The sequence below is a fragment of the Macrotis lagotis genome, chromosome 3 (assembly GCF_037893015.1).
Source record: "Macrotis lagotis isolate mMagLag1 chromosome 3, bilby.v1.9.chrom.fasta, whole genome shotgun sequence".
Taxonomy (NCBI): domain Eukaryota; kingdom Metazoa; phylum Chordata; class Mammalia; order Peramelemorphia; family Peramelidae; genus Macrotis; species Macrotis lagotis.
In genome coordinates this window covers 51,555,089-51,579,546 of record NC_133660.1, presented here as the reverse complement: position 1 = coordinate 51,579,546, position 24,458 = coordinate 51,555,089, and the positions used below count along the sequence as shown (strand labels likewise).

Sequence of the window (24,458 nt, the reverse complement as noted above, 5' to 3'; positions counted from 1 at the left end):
TATGTGGCCCCAGGCAAGCCACCCAGTCCCATTTGCCCTGCACCCCCCTCAAAAAATAATAATAATAAAAAAATGTGCTTGAGTCTTTGTTCCAACACCAACAACTCTGTCGTAGGTGAATCACATTCTTTATGATAAGTCCATGGCAAAAGTTACTTCCATATTTTTCCACTGTTGCCATTGCTGATCTCAACTCCCTCCTTTTGTAATTTCTCCACTACCATGTACTAGATTTTTTTTTCTCCTTTCACTCTGACTGTGCTGTAGGGTAGCTGAGTGGCACAGTGGACAGATCCCTGGCCCTGGGGGCCAAGAAGCCCTGAGCCCCTATACCATCCCTTAGGCCTAGCATCCACCTGGCCCTATGGTCCAGGACAGGCCATCCAATCCCAGCCCCTTGCAAGAAGTAAAAAAGAAAATGTTATATCTGACCACTCTCCCCCCATGGTCCATCCTCTCCTCCATGACTCACATTTGCCCCTTCCCCCTGTCCCCCCCTCTCCTTCTTACTCCAGATGCCTATACCCCATTGAGTATATATGCTGTTTCCTCTCCTAGCCACCTCTGATGAGAGCAAAGATTCCCTCATTCCCCCTTGCCTTCCCCCTTCCATATCATTGCAATAGCTCATTGTAATAAAGAAAAATCTTATTATATGAAATATCTTGGCCTATTCCCCCTCTCCTTTTTCTTTCTCCCATTACATTTCCCTTTTTCTATTGACTCCATTTTTATACCATGTTTTATCTTCGAATTCTGCTTTCTCCTGTGCTTCAACTATAAAAGCTCTCTCTACCTGCTTATTAACTAAGAAGGTTCATATGAGTATTATCAATGTCATTTTTCTATACAGGAATACATGCAGTTCATCCTCATTAAGTGCCTCATATTTTCCCCTTCTCCTCCAATCTCTATGCTTCACCTGAGTCCTGTATCTGATGATCAAACCTTCTGTTCAGCTCTGGCCATTCCAACAGGAACATTTGAAATTCCCCTGGTTCACTGAAAGTCCATCTTTTTCCCTGGACTCTTCCATTCAGCCTTGCTGGGTAGTTGACTCTTGGCTGCATTCTAAGCTCTTTTGCCTTCTGGTATATTATATTCCAAGCCTACGAGCTTCCAATGTAGTTGCTGTTAAGTCCTGTGTGATCCTGACTGCAGCACCACGATATTTGAACTGTGTCCTTCTGGCTGCTTGTAATATTTTCTCTTTGACTTGGGAGTTCTGGAACTTGGCTATAATATTCCTAGTGGTTGGTTTTTTGGGATCTCTTTCTTGGGGGGATCGGTGGATTCTCTCCATTTCTCTTTTGCCCTCTGCTTCTAGAATACCAGGGCAATTTTCCTGTAGTAATTCTTTGAAAATGATGTCAAGGCTCTTTTCCTGATTGTGACTTTCAGGTATTCCAATAATTTTTAAATTATCTTTCCTAAGTCTGTTTTCCATATCAGTTGTTTTTTCAATGAGATATTTCACATTTTCTTCTAATTTTTCATTTTTTGGTTTTGAAGTATTGATTCCTTATTTCTAGTAAATTCATCACTCTCCCTGAATTCTATTCTTTGTCTGAAGGATTTGTTCTCCTCAGAGTTTTCTTATCTCTTTTTCCATCTGGCCAATTTTGCTTTTTAATGCATTCTTCTCCATAACTTTTTGAACTGTTTTATCCATTTGACCCAAGCTGGTTTTTAGCATGCTATTTTCTTCAGCATTTTTTTGGATTTCCTTGACTAGGCTGCTGACTTCATTTTCATGTTTTTTCCTGCATCTCTCATTTCTTTTCCCAGTTTTTCTTCTATATCCCTCACTTGATTTTCAAAGTCTTTTTTGAGCTTTGTCATAGCCTGAGCCCAGTTTCTGTTTTTTCTTGGAGTCTTTAGATGCAGGAGCTTGTGCTTCCTCATCTTCAGACTGAGTATTTTGGTCCTTCTTGGGCTCATTTGCAAAATATTTCTCAATGGTCTTCCTCTTGTTTCTCTGCTTGCTCATTTTCCCAGCCTAAGCCTGTTTTTTTGGGGTGCTTCCTGAGCTTTTGGGACACTCCCACAAGGGTCTCAGTATGTGAGGCTCTGTCCTCCCTCCTGGTCTGTGAATGACCATATGCGCCCCACTCTGCCACAGGGCTGAGGTGGAGGGGGCCACTGCTGTTCTGTGGGGAGGGCCTAGACTGCGATCAGGATCTGAATGTGGTCAGAGCCCCAGAGTCCTGTTCCAGGGGCAGAGGACAGAGCTCTGCAAGTCTCTCTCTTCACTCCACTCCCTAGGTTCAATGGGCTCATACCCTGGGGGCCCCTGCTTACGGGCTCCACCTGCTTCTGTTCCTGGATCTGGGCTGTGCTGGCCATGCTGCTAGTCCTGTGCCCTGAGGGCTGGGTTTCAAGCGCATGCTCACTCTGGCAGAGGTCCCCCCCCGTTCTCCCACTTTGTGCCCGGTGCTCCCTGGGGTGTAGCTCTGGAGACTCACCAGCTGCTGTGAGCCGCAGCTCCCAGAGCCCTGGGGCTGCCTCCGGGAGGCTGAAGTTCTTTTGATCTGGCGGGCCACCCCTCTGGTGGGCTGCCCCTCCAACCCCGGGGAGCAGAGCCTTTCTGCTCTTTTCCAGGTTACCCTGAGTAGGAGAACTGCCTCCCTGGGACCCTCTGTGGGTTTTATCTCTCGAAAGTTTACTTAGAGTCCTTAGTTTATGAGTTTTATCAGAGAGCGCCTAAGATGTGATCCTTTTTTGTGGCCATCTTGGCTCTGCCCCCCTGACATTTTGTATCTTGACCCAAGATTTCTCTTTTCTTGGGTCAAGAAAAACAAATATAACCTTTATTCCAAATGACAATAATCCAATTAAGCTTAATAAACATTTATTAAGCATCTGTTATGTACAAGGCAACAGTCACAAAAGCAAAATTGAAGCAGACCCTGACCTTAGGGAATTTATTTTTAATGGGCAGAAAATCAATATATGTATATATGAGTCTGAATAAATATAAAGTATAGACAGAATCAGGAAAGTTCTCTAATACTGAATAGCACTTGAAATGGTACTAAAGCAAGTTAGAGATTTTAAGAGACATAGGGGAAGGAGGTGAACATTTCAGTCATGGGAGACATTCTTTGAAAATGCACAGATTTGGGAATAAGAATATCATATACAAAGAGCATTCAATGAGTCAGGATATTTTGATATCAGACTGGAAAGATAGGCTGAAGTCAGAGAGGGAAGAACTTTGAAACCAGAATTTGTATTTTATCCTGAAGGGAATTAGGGAGCCATTGAAGCTTCTTGAACAGGAGAGCGACATGGTCAGATAAAAATTCTGAAAGATGATGAGACCATCTCACTCTATTTTTGGTGTTTATCACATATAATACAAAATGTGCTATCTTTTTTTTTTTTAGGTTTTTTTTTTCAAGGCAATGGGGTTAAGTGGCTTTCCCAAGGCCACACAGCTAGGTAATTATTAAGTGTCTAAGACCGGATTTAAACCCAGGTACTCCTGACTCCAGGGCCAGTGCTTTATCCACTGCGCCACCTAGCTGCCCCTTTCTTTTTTTTAGTTTTTTTAAAGTTTTGGAATACAGTGCGCACTCCAATGACTTGTATGTGTAACGGTTTTTAGTGATATACAGCATTTAATGCCCTTGTGCTATATAAATAATGAGTAAAAATTTCATAAATGATTGGAATGGTAAGAAAATCCTAATTTCCTATTAGAACTAGGAACCTTAAAAAGAGGGAACAAATGAACATCTTCACTAATTTGTAAATATACAAACATATAGTCAACCCAAGAAAATATTTTGTTCAATTGTATTTGATTCTTTGTGACCCCATTTTGGGTTTTCTTGGCAGAGGTGCTATAGTGGTTTGCCAGTTCTTTCTCCAGCTCATTTTACAGATGAAAACTCAGCAAAGAGGAATAAATGACTTGTCCAGGGTCTCAAACTTGAAAATATTTGAGGTCAGATTGGAACTCAGGACTTTATAACTCTTGGCTCACACTCTATTGACTGAGCCACCCAGTTGCCTTAAGAAAATATTTATTTGACACTTAACACTTAAGAAAACAATTATGGTTTACCTTAGGAATTGCCAATATATTCTGTCAGATTTATGCAAGTGAGGTGGCACTTTTTTAGGGGGAAATAGCAGCTTTCTCTCATCTTCGTTCCTTCCTTCCCTATTCTCAGCTTTTTGGCTTCTGGTTTAGCCTAAGTAGTAAGACCTTGAGTAGGATACAAAGTCTTCTTGATCTTCAGAAAAAAAATGCCAAAAGAAAAAAGAATCCAAGACACCCAAGGGAATAATCCTCATAACGAAACTGTCCCTATCTGAAGTTTGGTTACTATAGCAATAGTCACATGGTATGTGACCAACATGATAATTGTAAGACACTTGAGAAAGGCCATTTTCTTGTGTCTCTGAAAAGATTGTGTGGCTCAAAATATAGAGATTTTGAATGAGATAATACAAATCTTAAAAATACCTTTACTTTGGGTTGCTCCAAAGGTAGAAGTATAAGAGACTAATGATGAAAAATGGTTTATTTTTATTTTAATAGCTAAACATTTGCCATTTATTGAAATGCAAGTGCTATTTTATTAGCCCAGACAGGTCCAAATTAGTGCAAAATAATGAATTATATGAAGTGGTTAGATTTATTTAAATTCATACTATTAGATTTAATTATTTAAGATGTGATAATTGGTGCCAAACTAATGGGAAAATGAAATATGGATTCTATTGATAAGACTACTGCATTTGCACTAAATAGGATTTAGTGGCAATATTTGGGAAGAGGAGAATCAACTAAATACCCATTTTCTTAAGACAAACTTGAACAACTTAATGAAAGTTCCTTTCTATAATCATTCTTCTGTGGAAGTTCTTACAAATTATACTTTACTGGTCCAAGAATGTTTCCTGTTGTAGTAAAGATGAACTTTTTGCTTCTACAACTCAGTGGCTTAAAAAAACAGAGCAGAGTATATTAACTTTTCCAGTCATTCCAAATTACAAAATTCATCTTTATGGCCTCAATTCCCATCATCCTGGCTCTGAAGCCAGGAAACAAGTGTACTTTAGAAAAATGATTTGACTTTATTACTAGTTTTGTATGGCCATGCCTTTTTGCCTCACTTTCCTCAACCATGAAATTAAGATAACAGCACCTTACCTGCTAACATTGTTATAAAATGCATGTGAGGTAAGCTCTTATTATATATAGTTAGTTTCTTCTCTACTTTTGATCTTTCTTCAGTGAGTCCCAAGCATAGAAGCCACCTTAATAACATTGCCTTACTTAGTAGGCTGTAGTTTCTCAGTGCTGTTTGAATAAAGCTCCTTGTATAAAATTGTAATAATGAACCTCCAATTCCCCTTCCTGACTTATTTTCTAATAGGATCCTTGGTTTTTGTTCTTTTCTTGGTCCAAACAAACCCTTCCTTTCTTCTGTTTCTAGTTTTCTTTTAGTGATATTGTGAATTCTCCTTATCCTGAACTTTCTTCTAACTTTGTTTTCCCAGACTTGCCATGTTAGATCTGTTCACTCCATCATGCTGCTGTTTGTCCATCATGATTGCTTCTATTGCTACACATTTCTAATTAATTTCTTATGTAAAGCTTTTGGATTCTGAACAAATATATGCTCCTTGAGGTTAGAGACTTTTAAAACTTTCTTTGTATTACCAGTACCTGCCATAGTACCTGGAAAAGGGTGGACACTTAATAGATGCTTGCTAATTTGGAACCACACCCAAAGGGCAACAAAAATGTGCATACCCTTTGATTCAGCAATACCACTACTGGACCTATACCCTGAAGAGATGATGAAAAAGGGTAAAAATATCACTTGTACAAAAATATTCATAGCAACCCTGTTTGTGGGGGCAAAGAATTGGAAATTAAGTGAATATCCTTCAATTGGGGAATGACTTAACAAACTGGTGTATGTATGTCATGGAACACTATTGTTCTATTAGAAACCAGGAGGGATGGGAATTCAGAGAAGCCTGGAGGGATTTGCATGAACTGATGCTGAGTAAGTTGAGCAGAACCAGAAAAACACTGTACACTCTAACAGCAACTTGGGGGCAATGATCAACCTTGATGGACTCGCTCATTCCATCAGTGGAACAATCAAAATTTGGGGCTGTCTGTAATGGAGAATGCCACTTGTATCCAGAGAAAGAACTGTGGAATTTGAACAAAGACCAAGGACTATTACCTTTAATTTAGAAAAAAACTGATATCTTATTGTCTGATCTTGCTAACTGATACTTTATGTTTCTTCCTTAAGGATATGATTTCTTTCTCATCACGTTCAATTTAGATCTGTGTATACCATGGAAACAATGTAAAGATTGGCAAAATGCCTTCTGTGGGGGGTGAGGGGGTAGGGAAGCAAGATTCGGGGAAAAATTGTAAAACTCAAAATAAATAAAATCTTTTTAATTAAAAAAATGCTGTTAGTTTAATTATAGTTACTAATGAAACTAGTTTATGGTAGGAACACCAGCAGATCTCTTCCATTTTATGTCTTTGTTTTCTCCTTTTGACTTCACTTAGATGAAGTGGCTTAGCCAGCTCTCATACCATTTTTTATGCAAGCAAACTTTTTCCTTCTCTGTTTTCCTCTATATTGTATTGTGCTTATTGCTCATAAGGGCAGCTAGATGGCATGGTGGATAGAGCACCAGACCTGGAGTCAGGAAGACATCAAATCTGGTCTGAGATACTTAATAGCTGTGATGCCCTGGGCAAGTCACTTAATCTTGTTTGCCTTAGTTTCCTCATATGTAAAAAAGGACCTAGAAAAGGAAATGGCTAGTCTCTGCAGAATCTTTGACAAGAAAACCCCAAATGAGGTCACAAATAGTCAGCCCTGACTGAAAAATGTTTAAACAACAAGATATTGCATATCATCTTTAATCATCCTCCTTTGCAAAGTTTTGTGAAGTGCTTTGTACAGTATTGATTTTGACTGTCAAGGCTCTGTTTGTTAAAGAGAACCTGGATCTGGTGATAGAGTGTTTTGGATGAATTTTTTGTTTTTTGCAAATTGTTTTTTTATGAGATAAACTTTTCTAAGAAATGATCAGAATCAATATTTCAACATTTATCTCTTTCCCAATATCTAATGATATAATATTTGATAAAAATGCTTATAACAATACCTGTCTCATAGTAGTCACTGGTGTAATTACAAAGACTTTTCTTCTCATTAAATCCAAATTTACTTTTAACCAGCTTCCATCCACCCATTGCTCTTGGCAGCTTTCATCCATCCATCACTCATTGGCTTTATCAGCCACAGTTGGACATACTGCAACTTGTATCTAATATTTTGATGCTGTTTTGCTCCTCTTCAGTAATGAAGGGACAAAAACCAACCACCCAATCACACACACACACACATATACTATTATGATTAGTAGATACTGAAAAATGCTTTTGTCAATGGATATGACTTTAGTGTTTTCAGTAGTTCAGCAAAGATTAGATCCACAAAACTTTGTGAAAGAACCCCCAGGAAAGTGTCCTTTTAATAAAAGTAGTCTCACAATGCATAGGATGTAGATAGTATTGAAAATCATCTGTGCTTTACCAAGACTGGTCAGTCTGTGGTCATTTTTGCTGATTGCACAGGATTTGATCTTGTTCTGTTGGTATGTAGTCTTTTTTTTACCAGTGATGGTGTTTCCTGAGAGTAGCTGCATCATGAACTGAACTGCATGCTTACAGTTAGTACATCTCTCTTTATCTAGAATGAATGACTTGGCAAGCCTTCAATTTCTCCCAACTCTTACACTGAAATGTAAACAATACTATTCTTTATACACAGATATTGGATCAAACAGACAAAAGTCTGCCTCTTTTTTTTTCCAAACTCTTCTGAAAATAACTCTTAGGCATATCAGGGTTAGGGACAACTTAGTGATTCAGTGGATAAAGTGCTGGCCCTGGAGTGAGTGGGACCTGAGTTCAATTTTGGCCTCAGACCTAACTGTGTGATCCTGAGCAAGTTACTTAAATTTGTTTGCTTCAGGTTCTTCAACTGAAAATTGAGCTGGAGAAGGAAATGGCAAACTATTCCAAGAACATCCAAATGGGATTACAAAGAGTTGAACAAAACTGAAAAGACCAAACAACAAATATCAGAGATGAGAAGAATCAAATGACTATTTTATTGCATTGATTTCACTTGATAAAGTAAAGATTTTACTCTTCAGTTCTTTTTTTTTTTTTTTTAAATGTCCAAGGCCAGATTCAAACTCAGGGACTCCTGACTCCAGGGCTGGTGCTCTATCCACTGCTCCACCTAGCTGCTCCTTATCAGGTCTATTTTTCTCCAGTTTAATTAGAAAAATTTTTATTATAAACCTTTTAAGTCATATCAATCATGCAATAATTTTAATGTATGTAGTGGATGGAGGGCTGGCTAAGAATCAAGAAGACCTGAGTTAAATCCCTTCCTGTTCTGACATTTTTTCTTGTGTGACCTTTGTCATATCCCTTAATCTCTCAGTGTACAGATGATTCTCTGAGACTAAGGGTTATAGAAAATGTATCTATGAGAATTGAGAAAAGGAATTTACCTTAGCTAGGCAACTAGGTGGTACAGTGAGAACAACATAGCTGAACCTGCCATTTTGAAGGGCTGAGTTCAAATGTGGCCTCAGATACTTTCAAGCTTGTGACCTGGGAAAGTCACTTAACTCTTCTTGCCCCAATTTCCTCATCTCTAAAATGAGCTGGAGAAGGAAATGGCAAATTGCTCTAGTATCTCTGCCAAGACAACCTCAAATTGAGTCACAGAGTCACACACAACTGAAATGACTGAACAAGAGCAGCAACAAATATTAATATTATTATTACCAATGAAATCACAAGTCTGGTAAATATATATGTATTAAAGTGGTTGTAATATGAATATTCTTTTCTGTGGAACTAGTATTTGAAAATTGAGCATTATTCAAACATATGTCTCATGTAACATGCTATAATTTTTAAAAAGACAGTTGCAAATAAAATCAAATATTTGCAAAGATTAATGATAGTTGGATGAAATATTTTTCTTCTCCTGTAATTTCAGAATTCTTTACATTTAAGCTGTTTTGGTTAAAGGGGAATCATATCCTACTATTTCTGCACTCCTAGAATTTTTTTGTCCCTACACAAAAACTTCAATATGTAAAATCACACCATAGAATTGTTTTACCTATTGGAAAGCAATTTTGGTTGAGACATTTGTTAATCTAATAAGCAAATGGAAGGAAATTAACTTTTATAAGTGTAGAGAATATCTCAGGTTTTAGTGATGTTTGGGAAGAGACTGGGAATCAAAGCAGTAACACTAGAAGATAAACCAAGAAAGATTAAAGGCAAATTGTCTTTGAAATATAGGTGATTTATTTTAATTCTAGAAATGCTGATTGGGGAGAGGATACAGGGTAAAAAGTAGAGACAGGTATGGTTGAATTGAAAATAAATGCAGGAAAGAAAGGGTAGAAAAAATTGAAATTAATAATAAAAACTGAAGGATAGTAGAAGAGGAGGAACCTCAGATAAATTTCTTATCTTGGGCAATATAAATATTTTATGATTGTTGGCTTTTTGATGGAGATTAAGTAACATGCCCAAGGTCACACAAAAACAGTTGGAAACCAAAACCATGTCTTCTTACACCCAGTTTTATTTACCACTAGGTCAATTGCTATTTTAATAATCAAAATATTGATTGTTCACTGGAGAAAGTTTGTTTAAGGCATTGTCTTTCCTTATGGAACAAAACATGGAGAATGGAAAGTAACTGGGTTTGGAGGCAGGTAACCTGATTTCAGTCTCAAACTTTTTAGCTTAGTGACCACGAAGAAATTATTTAATTGATCTGAACTTCAACCTTCATATCCTTAAAATGGGGATATTAATACTTATTATCACCTTTTGCACTAGATTGTTCTGAATCATTTGTAAAGCAACTGCCAAATATGTTAAGCAAGATGATTAGGCTGAAAATACCAAGGCATCATGAGGGAGAGGTAAGAGACAAGTCAGCTAATCATCCCCACCTTGACCATGATCTCTCTGCTGGAAAGAGTGCAGGATGCTGAACCCAAGAGCCTTAGGAATAATAGCATTTTGGCTATCATTCTGATAGCTGCTTCTATATACTATAGCCATAACTATCAAGGACTCAGAACAGAAAGTTCTGGCCACCAAAGTCTTTGACACTATCAAATGGTTCAACATTAGGGGAAAAAAGTTGGTCTCATGTTTTTTCAGTGGAAATTACAATAAAGAAGAGGCATTGCATTCTGCTTTGCACTAGCTTTTCATCTTCTTCACAATAGAAACCTTCCCTATATGTTATTTCCTTCATTAAAATGTGAGCCCCACGAGAGTTCCCAGTGCATAATACATGTGCCCTGCACATAGTAAGTGCTTAATAAAGACTTTATTCTTTCATGCAAATCTTAAACCACAGTAATAGAAATGTTAGCCCTGGTAATGATGGTTCATGATCTTCTTGGATAGACTTTGAGGGGTTTAAGTTTTACCTAAACAGTAAAGAGTAGAATATTTTAAAATGCGTGTCCAATATTTCCTACTTGTTATCACCAAAACAATTTATGTATTATTTTGTTTTTATTTTATTTATGATTACATGTTTTTAGTTGGATTGCATAAACTTCTGAACTACATGCTACCAAAACAAATTTTCATAATCTTGATAATGTGACCTTGAAAATATGTAAATATCTATTTTAGAAAATAAAATTTAGGGGCGGCTAGGTGGCACAGTGGATAGAGCACTGACTCTGGAATCAGGAGTATACCTGAGTTCAAATCCTACCTCAGACACTTAATAATTACCTAACTGTGTGGCCTTGGGCAAGCCACTTAACCCTGTTTGCCTTGCAAAACCAACAAAAAAAAAACTAAAAAAAATTTAATGAACTTTATGAATTATCAATAATTTAATTGAAGTGCATAGTAGAATAGTTCATCTTCAGTGATAAGCTAAAATCTATAAGGAGTAAATTTTATATCTTTTTTGATACAATGACAAAAAATAAAAACCAGAGGGGGAGTATTAGATATCTAGCTTTCACTGTTTTTATTTTGATCCTTCATGAAATTTTCTCCCATGTAGTCTAATAAAAAATGCTGTTGGATGTGCTTCTCTGAAGTGAGTAAACAATACTGAAGACTAACTCCAAAGGATAGATCTCAACAAATCATTTACAAGTTGGTGGGAAATTTCAAAAGATGATTCATCAAAATGAATCTTGGGTTCTTTATGTTTATCTTAAATTATTCATATGCAAAAATATCTTTATTATGCTCGAGGTTAATGGTAAATTAATCAGCACTCTGGAAGATGAAAACAAAACTTCAAAATGACCTTAAAAATTTGAGGAAAAATGTATTCCCCCAAACTGGATTAAATTGAAATGAATAAAATTGCACACAATATTTTATATTTATAGGATTAAATTAAGTATGATTATAGAAATACTAGAGAGTATAGTTGACCCAAACTGAATAAGGGTTTGCAATATACAATGTCTTTTTATGAGAAAAAAAATCAATTCACACAATACTGGAGTCCTTTTAGTTACAACATTGAAAATTATGTAGAGAAAGAAATGGGACATGGATCAAAATGAAGAAAGGTTAAAGGATTTGTGATTTTTTTAATTTAGAAAAAGAGTCATCTAAAGGATGATAATTCAGTTTAATTCAATAAAATGTATTAATGCCTATTCTGTGCTTTGCATAGTTACCACTTCAAGTATGCAAATTTTTTAATGCATTATCAAATTTTTTCATATCAAAATTGGAATATAATAGACTGGTTCAAATTTCAGGATGAAAAATTCTGAAATTGACTGCTAAGGGAAATAGAACAAATAATCACTTTTTTCTTTCTTAGACATTTTTGATGTTCACTTACTTAAAGGTCTGGATTATGTAATTATTTTAATTGCTTGCCAGAATATTGAATTTACAGATAATTTATAGAGAAAAATAATGTTTTAAGAACCAAAACTTTAAGTTAAAAATAGAAATATGCTATACACTCACAGTGAAAATCATTATTAAAACCATGATTTTTATGATTCATGGAGGGATGTCAGAGTTTCTTCTGCATTTATTAAATATAAATTTATTATTAACTAGATGAAAACCACTTTGTAGTTCTCTCCCAGCTCTCCTTTGTCCTACTTGCCTTTCTCTCTTTGTACCATTGGTTTTCTTGGATTATATTTATTTAGAAAGGAGCAAGGGTGCCTCTAGGGATTCTTTCAGAATAATGTGCAGATGGGCTGATTTTTTGCTTATTAGTAACCTTCTATGGTTTAACTTCAAGCTTTCTCCTATGGGATAGAAACCATTTTAAATGTATCTTACTCAGTCCCAAGATAGAATTAAAAATAAAGATATTTTTCATGGTTCTTTTTTCTTCTTTTTACTCTGGTTTGTTTTGAATGCTGTGTTATCAAAGATGAAACCCTGGTTTTGCCTACTGGTTTCTTCTATTGTTCCTTTGTTATCAGGGTGGGACAGATGTAACTGCAGGGTTCATCACAAGGTAACCAGTAGAAACCTCTCATTAAAGGAGAGTGGGGGAAATCCCAGCTGATCTTCCTTGTCAGATTGTTCAAGAAGCATAGGATGCTTAATGAATGCAACAATTAAAGCCTCTTTTCAATATTAAATGCATGAGTATGTAAAGAAAAAGGCAGTTTCATTTTGCCCCTTAGAATTATTTTGTTTAGGCAAAAATGTATTTATTTGAATAAAACTGACAATGTTAGAGGAAGTAGTTGCTATAGATATCATTACATTTACATATTACATTGTTCCACTCCTCTCTCAAGTCAATAAATAGTTTCATAAATTAGTCTTCTCAAACCATGTAAAAGTCAAGAGATCTATGACAGGAATATCATCAATCAATCAACATTTATTACTATTCTGTGCTATACTAAGTTCTGTGGATACAAGTGAGTGAACAATCAAATCCCTGTTTAGACTCTAATAATAATATTTACTGTACAAAACTTTGGCTTCATAAATTCATTGGAAACAACCCAGACTATTGAAATGAATTTTTGGAAGGAAAAAAAATCCAAGGATGTTATTTGAATCTGGTTTCATGTTTTCTCTTGATAAATTTGTGTAGGTAGATGTGATCCCTTTCTGGGGAGCAGATTGGTTTCAGAACTGAAACTTGTATATTGAAAGTCCACACCAGTAGCTTTTACATTTCAATATTGAGATTTTGCAATAAAACATAGACACTTGGTCCCTTATTCTAACTCCCACTCAGTCAGATGAGTTTGGTTTCTAGAGTGTGGCTAATAGGTCCTCTCAGGGCTTTAAGAACAACCCCTGAGAATTTAGGAGTTATCTAATAACCCAGAACTTGCACAAGACTTAGTGGGACTGAAATCAGTCAGCTAAGGCTTTGAATTCTGATTTCAATGAAGAGGTTTGTCTGCTATTCTTGGCATATTAGAAAGTCAAGGGAAAGCCAAAAGGACTCTCATGTACCTTGAAGCATTAGGGAGTCCTATCCCATGTCCCTATGGTGCAAAGGGGGAAGAGTGTTAAAGAGATAGATTCCACTAACCTTCATTTCTTTGAGGATGTCAAGTAAATCTCAAAAACTTCCTCAAAGTAGCACCAATTCTCCATCTTACTCTCAAATTTTAGTTTATCTTATATGAACTCCATGCTATGGACTTCAGGACCCAGATTTTTAGACATATATTGGTGTTGAACTTAATAGCATCCTCTAAGTATCCAGAAAAAAGGAAAGAACAGGGTTTTCCTCTCTTGCTATCCTCTTTCACTCTTTGAGGGTTTACCATAGAGACTTCTTTATCAAAGACAGAAACAGTAATCCTTTTCTTCTACCAACCACCAACTTGGTAATTAATTACTCTTTTTTACTAAATGACACTCCTAGTTCTTAAAATTAATATAGCTGAGCTACAGCTAAAGAATACAAAATTTTTAAAAGTAATATTAAGGAAACTTGAAGTTCAATATAGAAGGTTTTACACTAATTAGATAACTATCACTTATTTTATTTATTTATTTTTGGAAAGTTTCTGTATCAGAGCTTTTTTTTTTCTGATTTGGATCAGATTAAATCAATGCTATCAAAATTAAATAGAAACAGGGACCCACTAAGGCATACATGAGGGTTTTGATGGGTTGAATGTTGATATAGAAAATCACAAATTAACATATTCTTTGTTTCACTGTATTTTTTATTTATCTTGCTAAATATTTCTCAATTGTATTTTAATCTTATTTTTGCACTAAAAACTGCATGTGTTTGATATCTTTGGATTAGATGACTTCTGAGGTTTCTTGTCAGCTCTGAAGTTGTTCCCATGGGAAAAAAATCCAAAAACTAATTTAAATCATTCACTCTTATCCTATCTTGGAAAAATGTTTCTACCTATTTGTATTTTTAATTTCTTCAATCAAAGAAGACTCTTGGAAAGAATAGTAGACTAATACCTTAAATGAATTTTGGCATTTGGTATTTCCTTATCATTTTTGTTTTTCAGTCATTTTCAATCAGGTTTGATTCTTCATGATACTATTTGGGGTGTTCTTGGCAAAGATACTGGAGTGGTTTGCCATTTTCTTCTCAAACTCACTTAACAGATGAGGACCAGGGTCACACATACCAATCCTTTCTCAATCCCTTTCAAGATCTCTTTTTGCTATATCATTCTGCCTCTCTAGCAGATTGCTAAAATGGATCTAAATTGCCAAAAAAATGGAAATAAGAACATGTTAAACTATGTAATGAAGATTGGAAAGCATGTGGTTAATACTTGAAAAATATGTTAACCCTCAAATGTAGTAAGCATCAATCTGGCAACAGATATTTGTGTTAGAATATCAAAATTTTGGAATCATAAGACTTGGGTTTGAATCCTCACTTCTCTATTTAACAGCTTTGTAATCTTCAGTAGATCTCTTAACCTCTTGAAATATAATTTCTTCATTTGTAAAAATGGGTATACAATATTACTTGCATTACCAATTCCAGATTATATGAAGAAAATGTATATTTTGAAGTATTTTATTAATTTGAGGTTTTTCCTTTCTTTTCCATAGTGCCTTACTATTTCTTTTTTGGCTATGGATACATCAAGAAAAAGATTTAGAGCATGCAACCTACAACATTCCTAAGTATACATGAACCAGATTAAAATGTAATTGGGAAATATTTACATTTACCTATGTAATTACCTTTGTAAAACAGATAACTTTAATTTTTTGGTTTTCTGAGTCACTATGTGGTTATGGAGACCACTTCTATTTGAGTTTGATTCAGAAGACTAGAATATATTAGAAACAGTCATTTCATTGTTATTAACATGAAAATAATGCATTCTTTTTTCCTTTAGATATGACTTAGCACTAGTGCTATATAGGAATCTTGTACTAATGGGGCACAAGAAATAGTTATGGGGCATATAAATATGTAAGAAAATGGTACATCTTGAAATGGTACATCTCAAGCAATGAGATTGTTCTCTTAAAACTTCGCATGTAAGGTTGAATAAATATGTCTCATTCCCCTCTATAAATAATCTAAAACAATACTCAGGGGCAGAAGACTATTCATTTTTTCCCCTTCAGTATAGGCAATAAACTGGGAAGTATTGATTAACATTAGAAGAATAGAGCTAGCAATTGGACCAAAGATTTCATTGGCAGAGGATACAGTTTTCAGATGAGAAAACCATAACTCTCTCCTCACCTTGTCTCCCCTATATAGGTAGATACTTATTTGGCAACTTCTAATTTTAGAGAATTGCCTAGAATACTGAGACAATAGGTGACTTGCCTAGGAGTCACATTGCTCAAAGATAGAACTCAAGTTTAGGAACTCAGAGTCTCCTGGCATCAAAACTGACTTTATCTTTTGTGCCACTCTGCCTTTTATATGAATTGGTACTATGGGAAAATGTATTCCCAATTCTCAATTTCTCTCATATTCTATAATGGGAAAAGTTAAGTAGCCTAGATGTCAAAGTAAGGCTAATTATTGTCAGCAAGGTCTGTACTATAAATACAAAATCTCCTCTGTACCTCTCTTTGGATTTTTATTTCTTATATATATGCTCTTTACAATCTAGATTCTGACCAATGCATGAAAGTTTGTTTTAATCATTCTGTCTTAATCATAGGCATTTAGAGCTAGAGATCTTAGAAATGATCTTACTCTACCCTCTGAGTATATTTCTGAAAAAAAAAAGGACCAGTGTGGAAAAACTTAGACATAGTTGACCAAGTGGTTGCTTATGAAATGTGATGATATGTGATAATTTTCTTTGTTTCAATTGGTTTTCCATAGTACCTAAGATCTCACCTTCAGAAGTTACCCTTTAGGGTTCTGTTAAAAGGCAGATGTATTCATTGGTAGGAATGGCAAATTAAATTATTTAACCTTCTCAAATCAATTTATCATTTAAGACTTCTGGAACATAATTATAAAATATTTATTAAATTCCAAGCAAGCATAACCTGAGCACTTGTGGAAAAAGATGTGCTAATGGAATATAGGGGAACAAGTTTCCCTACTCTGGAATTTGACTGAACAAAATAATGGATTTAACTCAGGAAACCTATCATGGTGATTTCAGCCATTTATGATGAAAGTTAAACCTAGAAATATAGTATCATAGCTTCCATTTACAGAAATTCCAATTTGGAATATTCATTTTTATGAATGGGAAGTAGACTATGAGTATACAATCCCACCCTACTTTTTCCTTATTTAGAAGAGCTGAAAGAGAATGACCTAGAGAAATACCTTCTCTTATGGGGATGTAGGATATTTCTACTTACTAACCATGTAATTCTGGGGAAGTCACAGTATCTCCAGAGGTCAGGGTTCTCAGTTTGTCCAGATCTGTATTAACTGAATGACTGTGAAATCATATTTATAAATGACAGAGTGACAGAATTACACAGTGTGTGAAAAGTACCTTAAACAATTTTTTAAACATTAACTATAGTGAATTATAATTTCCTTGGGGTTGTCAACTATAAACAGTGAAGCTCATTGTAAACTTTAAAATCTATATAAGAATATTAACTGTTGTTACTATTCCCCGTTCTATTCTTTTGCCAATTAAAATTTGCCAATATATTGTTTTGTAATTGTCTCATACGTGTACATCTTGTCTCCCCAACAAAATTATTCTTGAAATTCTTTTTTATTTTATTTTATTTTATTTTAGGTTTTTGCAAGGCAATGGGATAAGTGGCTTGCCCAAGGCCACACAGCTAGGTAATTATTAAGTGTCTGAGGTCACATTTGAACTCAGGTACTCCTGACTCCAGGGCTGGTGCTCTATTCACCGTGCCGCCTAACCACCCCCAATTCTTGAAATTCTTAAAAGTAAGGACTGCATCTTGTACTTTTCATAGTTACTGTGCCTGACAACATATACAAATATTCCACTCCTATAATCTACCCTCTCTCTACCAAGAGGAATAAAATGTGTCTTTAATAGGTCCTCTGGAACCAAGATTTGTGATTATACTTAGACTGATTTATGTCGTAGTACTTTTTCTTTCAGATATGTTATAGGCATATGTTATTTTCTCATGCTTTTCTGGATCTTTCATTTATGTAATTTTTTATAATGTGATAATAATTCTCTTATTAATTTCTCATAATTTTTTTGATATACACACATTGTAATGAATATCTGGCTTTGCATGAGATTAAACAAACAAGCACATGTCACTCCTGTGGTCTGTTTATCAATAACTACATTATCTTCCTTATAGGTAAGGGAAAATGATATGTTTAATGTAACCCATTTAATGATTTTACAATTGAATAATGCTTGCAGCAATAAAGCTATCTCTGATTGGGTGAAAACAATCTGTCAAGGAAAAGGCCTGCCCGAATGCACCACTTATTTCCATAGGGAAACCCAATTATAACAGTAATTTTTCTAGAGCTAACTTCACAAGTGACTGAGCAGAAAAAGTTTAAAACTAAGCAGATGACAATATGCCCTAAAAACTTGACTCAGCCAGTAATAGTTTAGGTGTGGGTTGGCAAACACACACACACAAAGATATTTGTCTTATGATTATATTAAGTTTCATATTCTTTTCCAATGATTTTTTTATAACTAGTATTTCCTAACAGTATTTTATTTGGTTTTTGTTTTTTTCAAGGCCTTGTTAAATGCCTGAGTTCGGATTTGAACTCAGGTCCTCCTGTCTCCAGGGCCAGTGCTCTATCCACTGCACCACCTAGCTGCCCTCCAATGTTTTTTTTTAAATTTACACACAATGAAGTTTACTGGATACTTTGTGCTTATCTTTTTTTTTTTTGTTTGTTTTTTTGCAAGGCAAATGGGGTTAAGTGGCTTTCCCAAGGCCACACAGCTAGGTAATTATTAAGTGTCTGAGACCGAATTTGAACCTAGGTACTCCTGACTCCAGGGCCAGTGCTTTATCCACTGCGCCACCTAGCTGCCCCTGTGCTTATCTTTTGCTAAACATGAGTCCCAGGTGAAGCAGTGGGTCATTTGTATCAATATTCCCTAGGTGAGTTGAAACTTACAAAATTTCACAAATGAATTACTTTTTTTAATCATAAATCTTATATAGCTTGAAGAGGATAATGTTTGGATACTGCAATGACATTTTGATTCCAAATAATATTGAATAAAAATTCTGTAAGAATCTAAACAAATTGGGACTGTTTTGAAGTGGGTTTTTTAAAAATTAGAGACATATATAGAGCACTGGATTTTTCATTCAGAGACTGGTTTTAGTTTTCACTTTGCCACTAACTAGCTGTGTGACCTTAGTCACTTTTGAATTTCTATTTCCTTCTGTAAAAGATAATCTCCTGTTTTTTTATGACCCCAAGATTCCATTCTAGCTATTCAACATGGTTTCTGATAACATAACCTTTGATTTCTTTTAAATTACATCTTTTTAAAGTCCTTTATAATATTATGGTGAATCATACATTTCAAGAAACTTTTAGACTATAAGGCAGAGATGCATCAGATTTTGTAATACTGTGTTGTTTCTGATTACAGGTTTAATAAGATTGAATGAAGATATTAAATTAATATATTCTCATCAAACTTTGTGCCCATTTTACATTTGTCAAATGAGTTAAAAGTAGGAGATTCTATAGGTATGCATCTCTTGGTAACTCAGTTCTGTTTCTTTCTATCCTTTTTCAGTCTTACCTTACCAGACTATATTTAAGGAAGTGTTATTTTTTTTAATTACCCTTTAATCCTGGATTTTTAAATTTCCTGGATGTCCTAAAAATCCTTTAAAACATAAATATCCCCATATGCTTCATACTTCTTGGAACTGTTGGAGGAGTATGAGATCACTGGAAGATTTTAAAGGAATTCCAAAGGATTAGCAATTCACTCGAGAAATTTATGCTGTAGGTGCAAATTTATGGTAAATGGGGAAAATGTTTATTAAGATTTTCCTGGAATACAGATCTACCTTCTGGCATTACATTAGATGTGGTAATGTCTACACTTGCCAAATTGTTGTTTACTTTATAAGTCTTTATTTTTTATTTTGGATATAATTTTTCATGAGATACTATATATATATATATGTTTGTAGGAGGGATATCGCTCTCTCCTTTTGTCCTACGTGGGAACTGGGGGGGGGGGGGCTCTCAGTCAGCTTCAGCAGCAGCAACAGTCATGGAGTATACTAATGGAGCACAAAGGGTCAGACAGAGTCAGAAAGACCTTAGTTAAAATTCTGTCTCAGTCACCTACCAACTGTTGACCTTTGGCAAGTCATTTACCTTTCTCAGTTTTCTCATTGTCAACTGGGAATTATAATGGCATCTATATCATAAGGTTATTGCAGTTATCAAATGCAACACCATATTTAAAGCCTTTTATAAGTTCTTTCAATTCAACACAAGAAGACTATCCCAGGTAGCATCTTGAGAGTGCAAAAGTATCTGCTATTGATTTGTAATGCCAGAGTAGCAATGAAAATTTTGCCTTGCAAGTAAGGGAAACTTTGGACTTGGATCTGAGAGTCATTCAAATAGACTATACTGTCCAAGCTCCTGTGTCGTTGGGACCCAGACTGGAGCTAACCATACCATTTGTCTTCATAAAGGCAATCTTCTGCTTAAAAAATAGGCTATGTTCCAAAAAGAATGGGATATATTTCCCCACAGAAACATTGTTTCAAATGAAGGTTAAATCCCCAGTTGGACCACAACAACTTAGTCTATAATGCAGTTCAAACTATAGCACTAATTGTAATATAGTTGGGTTTTTTTTTTGCAAGGCAAATGGGGTTAAGTGGCTTGCCCAAGGCCACACAGCTAGGTAATTATTAAGTGTCTGAGACCAGATTTGAACCCAGGTACTCCTGACTCCAGGGCTGGTGCTCTATCCGCTGGGCCACCTAGTCGCCCCTGTAATATAGTTTTCATTGTTTCAATGGGAAAAGAGTTTCTGAATTATCAGCTGGATCTCCCAGTCTCTGGACAAGAATCCCCTTTCCTCTGCTCTAACCTTTCTCCAGTATCTCTTTAGCCAGAGAGGATTTCATCCCCCTCCTTTTCCTTTTCTATGGTAGCAACAACACAAGGGGAATCCCTTGGTACAAAGGCAATTAGGGAAGGGTGGCCACTGCACAGTCTCTAGTGGGGAAAGCTAGGGAATTCTTGTGCCTTGGGAATAAAAACATTGTGGTAGCTCCTGAAAGGGTGTATGAGGTGGGGGAGGGGCTAGGGAGTGTAGCAGCTCTTTCTATGGGGTAGATGATAAGGGCATAGTGACTCTGATGTTAATAGCTCATATTGAGAAGACATCCAGAAAGGTTGAGGATCCATAGAGGGGAGAAGAGTTTAGGGGAAGGTAGGACAAGACTGACAAATGGAGCAAAAGGTTGAAGGTGAATTGAGATGGAAGATGGGCCCTGTGAAATAAGGAGGAGGCAAAATTTGGGGAAGTAATAATAATTAGTTAGAATTTATATATCCTTTTATGTTTTGTAAAGTGTTTTGCATGTTATCTCATTTTATTCTCACAGCAACCAACCCTGTAAGGTAGTTGTTATAATCTTCTTTTTATAGATGAGGAAAATGAGACAGGGAGAGGTTAAGTCATTTGTCCAGGGACACACAACTTGTAAATAACCGAGGTAGAATTTGAACTCAAAGAATTATGTTAACCCACACAAAAACTTATCCTCCAAAGGATAGGATCACATGTGATGGGAGGAGAAAGACAGGAATGAAGGGGAGTTCAAGTGGGATTAGGGGGGTAGCGGTGAGAGCAGCCTTAATGATAGCAGGACAGAGACAATTCTGGCAGCAGGGTGTCTCTATTCCCATATGGAACTCACCTGAGGTGGAATTAGCCCAAATCCAAAGTGGCTGGCTGTATCTAAGGGATGCCTCTAAGACTTCCCTATGGGACTTGAATGCTGCCTATGTTTTTACATCAAAGCACTTCCCCTCCCCCCAATAAAGGAATGAAAGTGTGTGTATACCTGTGCTTATGCACATTATCTTTTTATGGATCTGTAAATGTATTTGGAATTATGGAATATGACTCGATTTTAAGTTTGCATATCCTAACATGTATAATTTCCTAAGTGAATATTTCAGCTGTGGAGCTTTTTTCTATAAATTGCTCCTGATTTTCATAGAAATAAAAAAGTAGATAATTGGGAATCTAGAAGAATGCAATCCCTAAAAATTATGAATTTAACTTAATTATATTTATTATTAAGTTATTGGTTATCCCCTCTCCTTCGAGAAAAAAATACCTAGTAAGGTTTAGAAGAAGAAACACATGCAAAACTGTTATTTTTCTACTATTTCTGGAATTTGGTCTATGCTAAGGTACCTGCAGGAAATAAAATCATATGTTGGTTCTGTTTGTCATTTCATACTACATCAATATGAGGGAGTGTCAAAGACCAACGATCCTAATCCTGAATCCAGCATTCCTTGCTCAAGGCTTTCTTCATTGTAACCAGTCTCTGATGGTAATTGGTTGAATCAGATTTAACAATGCAGTCAGATAAACAGTTGTGGCAGCTGCTGTCATGGCAACGTCATCGTACTTCCCCCTCCCAGTGCGTGCCCCCTCCCCACCCCTCCTCCTCTCCCTCCTCCTTCCCTCCAGTAAGTGACACACTCGCACACTCGCTAGTGGTCGGTACAGTCAGGAGGGTTCATGGCAGCGCTCCTTTCTTTCAAAACTGTTCAAGATGATGAACGAAGAGGCAGCTCAAAAGAGTGACAGTGGGGAGAAGTTCAATGGTTGTAGTCAGAGAAGGAGAAGACCCAAAAAGGTAATTTATTGGAGAATGTGTTCTGCGTGTGTATGTGTGTGATTGTCGAACTCTATTAATAGAGTTTTCTGGTCGATGCTTTAAAGAAAGACAGGTAGAAGCTGCTGTTCACAGAGAACATTTAAGAAACAAGGACTTATAATGGATGCATAGTTTAAAACATGAAGCCTCTCGGATAGGGTGTATTCAGCATGTGCAGCTATCAAGGGGTGTTGTCACGCTTAGATTGCCTTGGCACTAACCTGATCAGAAAGAAAATCATTTTATTTTTAGAAAGGGGGTTGCAAAAAAATAGGCTGAGAAAGATGGGCAGTGAAGCAAGAGAGGGTTCTTTTTTGGCCAGATGCCTCTGTTCTATAATGGTTTTAAAATGACTAGATAGCAAATGCCTTTTAGTTCTTTAAGGAGCAAAGACTGTTGTGACAGGGGAAATATGATCCCGCAGCATGCTTTTTCCACTGTACTTGTCGATAATTTTATGAGGTACCGATGTGATATGGTGTCTTTCCATGATTCCTCTCCATTTATTGCATTTATTTCAATGATGATTTGGGCAGATGTTGATGTGACTGATCCTTTAATTATGTAGAGAAATTGTGGAAGGTGTCGCTTAAGGAATAAACAAAAGTTATAGAATTTTCCTCCCCAATATAGATTCCCATGTCTTGGATTTCCATGTAAATGATAGAGGGAAAAAATGCAAACTATTCAGCCCCACCCAATTTCAGCACTTCTTTCTTTATGGCCTGACTCCTTCTGGTAAAGTGTTGCAGCATCATAGATTTTTTTTTTTTTTAGTAAAACACACCTATAAAGCAGATGCTTCATGATAAAGGTTATTCCATGCATCTATTTATTGAAGATATACTATGAGTTGAGTACATGGTTCCAATATTTTTAAATCCAATTCTTAGAAAGCAAATAGATTGTATAACTTAAATTTTTCAACCCTATAACTTTGGTTAGATGAATATTTTTCATTTTAATCATAGTGAAACTATAATGCTTCCAATGTCCTAAACCAATAATTTGCTATCTATATCAATGTCTGAAAAGACTATTACACACCCAGATTATTTAAAAGAACATTGCACCATTGGACAAGGCTATACGATGTGTTTGCACATTTCCATGTAATTAGAATTAGCCACACACATTGATATTATCATTGAGACAGTCATTATGGAATAAAAGCTAAAATCAAAACCAAAAGGTAATTCAGAGATGCCTAAAGAATTCTTTCCTTATTTTGATTTTTCTAACCCAGGCACAAAAGCATTTTAAAAAGAAAATGTTAGCTAATTGGCTGATACCATATAACAGAAAAGATAAAATGGAATTTTTGCTTCAACTCAATTGATCTTGGAAACAACAGTTTCCATTTCTATCAAAAGTACAGAGTTCATAGCCATATGGATTTCATGGCCATAATACATTGTGTGTGTGTGTGTGTGTGTGTGTGTGTGTGTGTTATTACAAAGGGGAAATTTCTCAAGGAGAACATATTTATAGTAAATGATCTTGACAAAAAGTTATATTGGAGAATTTTAAGGGACAAAGAAATAACTATGCTATGATCATAATACTTTGAAAAAGCTTCATTGTTTAATACATTTTTAGTAGCATCTTATAGACCAAATTATCTTTATAAATTATATTATGTATATTTGTAATCAGATCTATTTTTGAGCTGTTAACAATTAAGTTTCCTAAAATCATTTAAATGCTTAAGAAAGTATAAATTATAGTGCTTTCTTAGGTTGAAATTCTTTTATTTAAAAATAAAAACCCTCTAAGGTAAAATTTTCTTGTATAATAAATCTCTTCTGTATCTTTATATTTGAGAAAGACAAAACAAGAAGTTTTATTTGTTAAGTTTTATTAATTTTTGTTTAGATTTTTGTAAGGCAAATGGGGTTAAGTGGCTTGCCCAAGGACACACAGCTAAGTAGTTATTAAGTGTCTGAGGCTGGATTTGAACTCAGGTACTCCTAACTCCATGCCCAGTGCTCTATCCACTGTGCCACCTAGCCACCCCTCTATTAGTTATTTTTTAAAAATTGGATGGACTCAGTCA

At 35.6% G+C, this 24,458-nt stretch overlaps 1 protein-coding gene across 40 annotated transcripts in view; it reads left to right on the top strand.

The window, feature by feature from the left end:
- Positions 1 to 24,458, top strand: part of ANK2 (ankyrin 2) — a 752,311-nt gene that overhangs the window by 348,538 nt on the left and 379,315 nt on the right. For 6 of the 40 annotated variants that reach the window (XM_074228634.1, XM_074228639.1, XM_074228647.1 and 3 more), the window contains exon 1: positions 22,216 to 22,381. The exons of 26 other annotated variants lie outside the window; for them this stretch is intronic. In XM_074228634.1, coding sequence (XP_074084735.1) covers positions 22,298 to 22,381 — 84 coding nt within the window. In that variant the 5' untranslated portion in view covers positions 22,216 to 22,297. Of the gene's footprint in view, positions 1 to 1,467; positions 22,382 to 24,458 lie in introns of those variants that run through there. 8 more of the 40 variants (XM_074228646.1, XM_074228641.1, XM_074228672.1 and 5 more) reach the window with 5 other exon arrangements.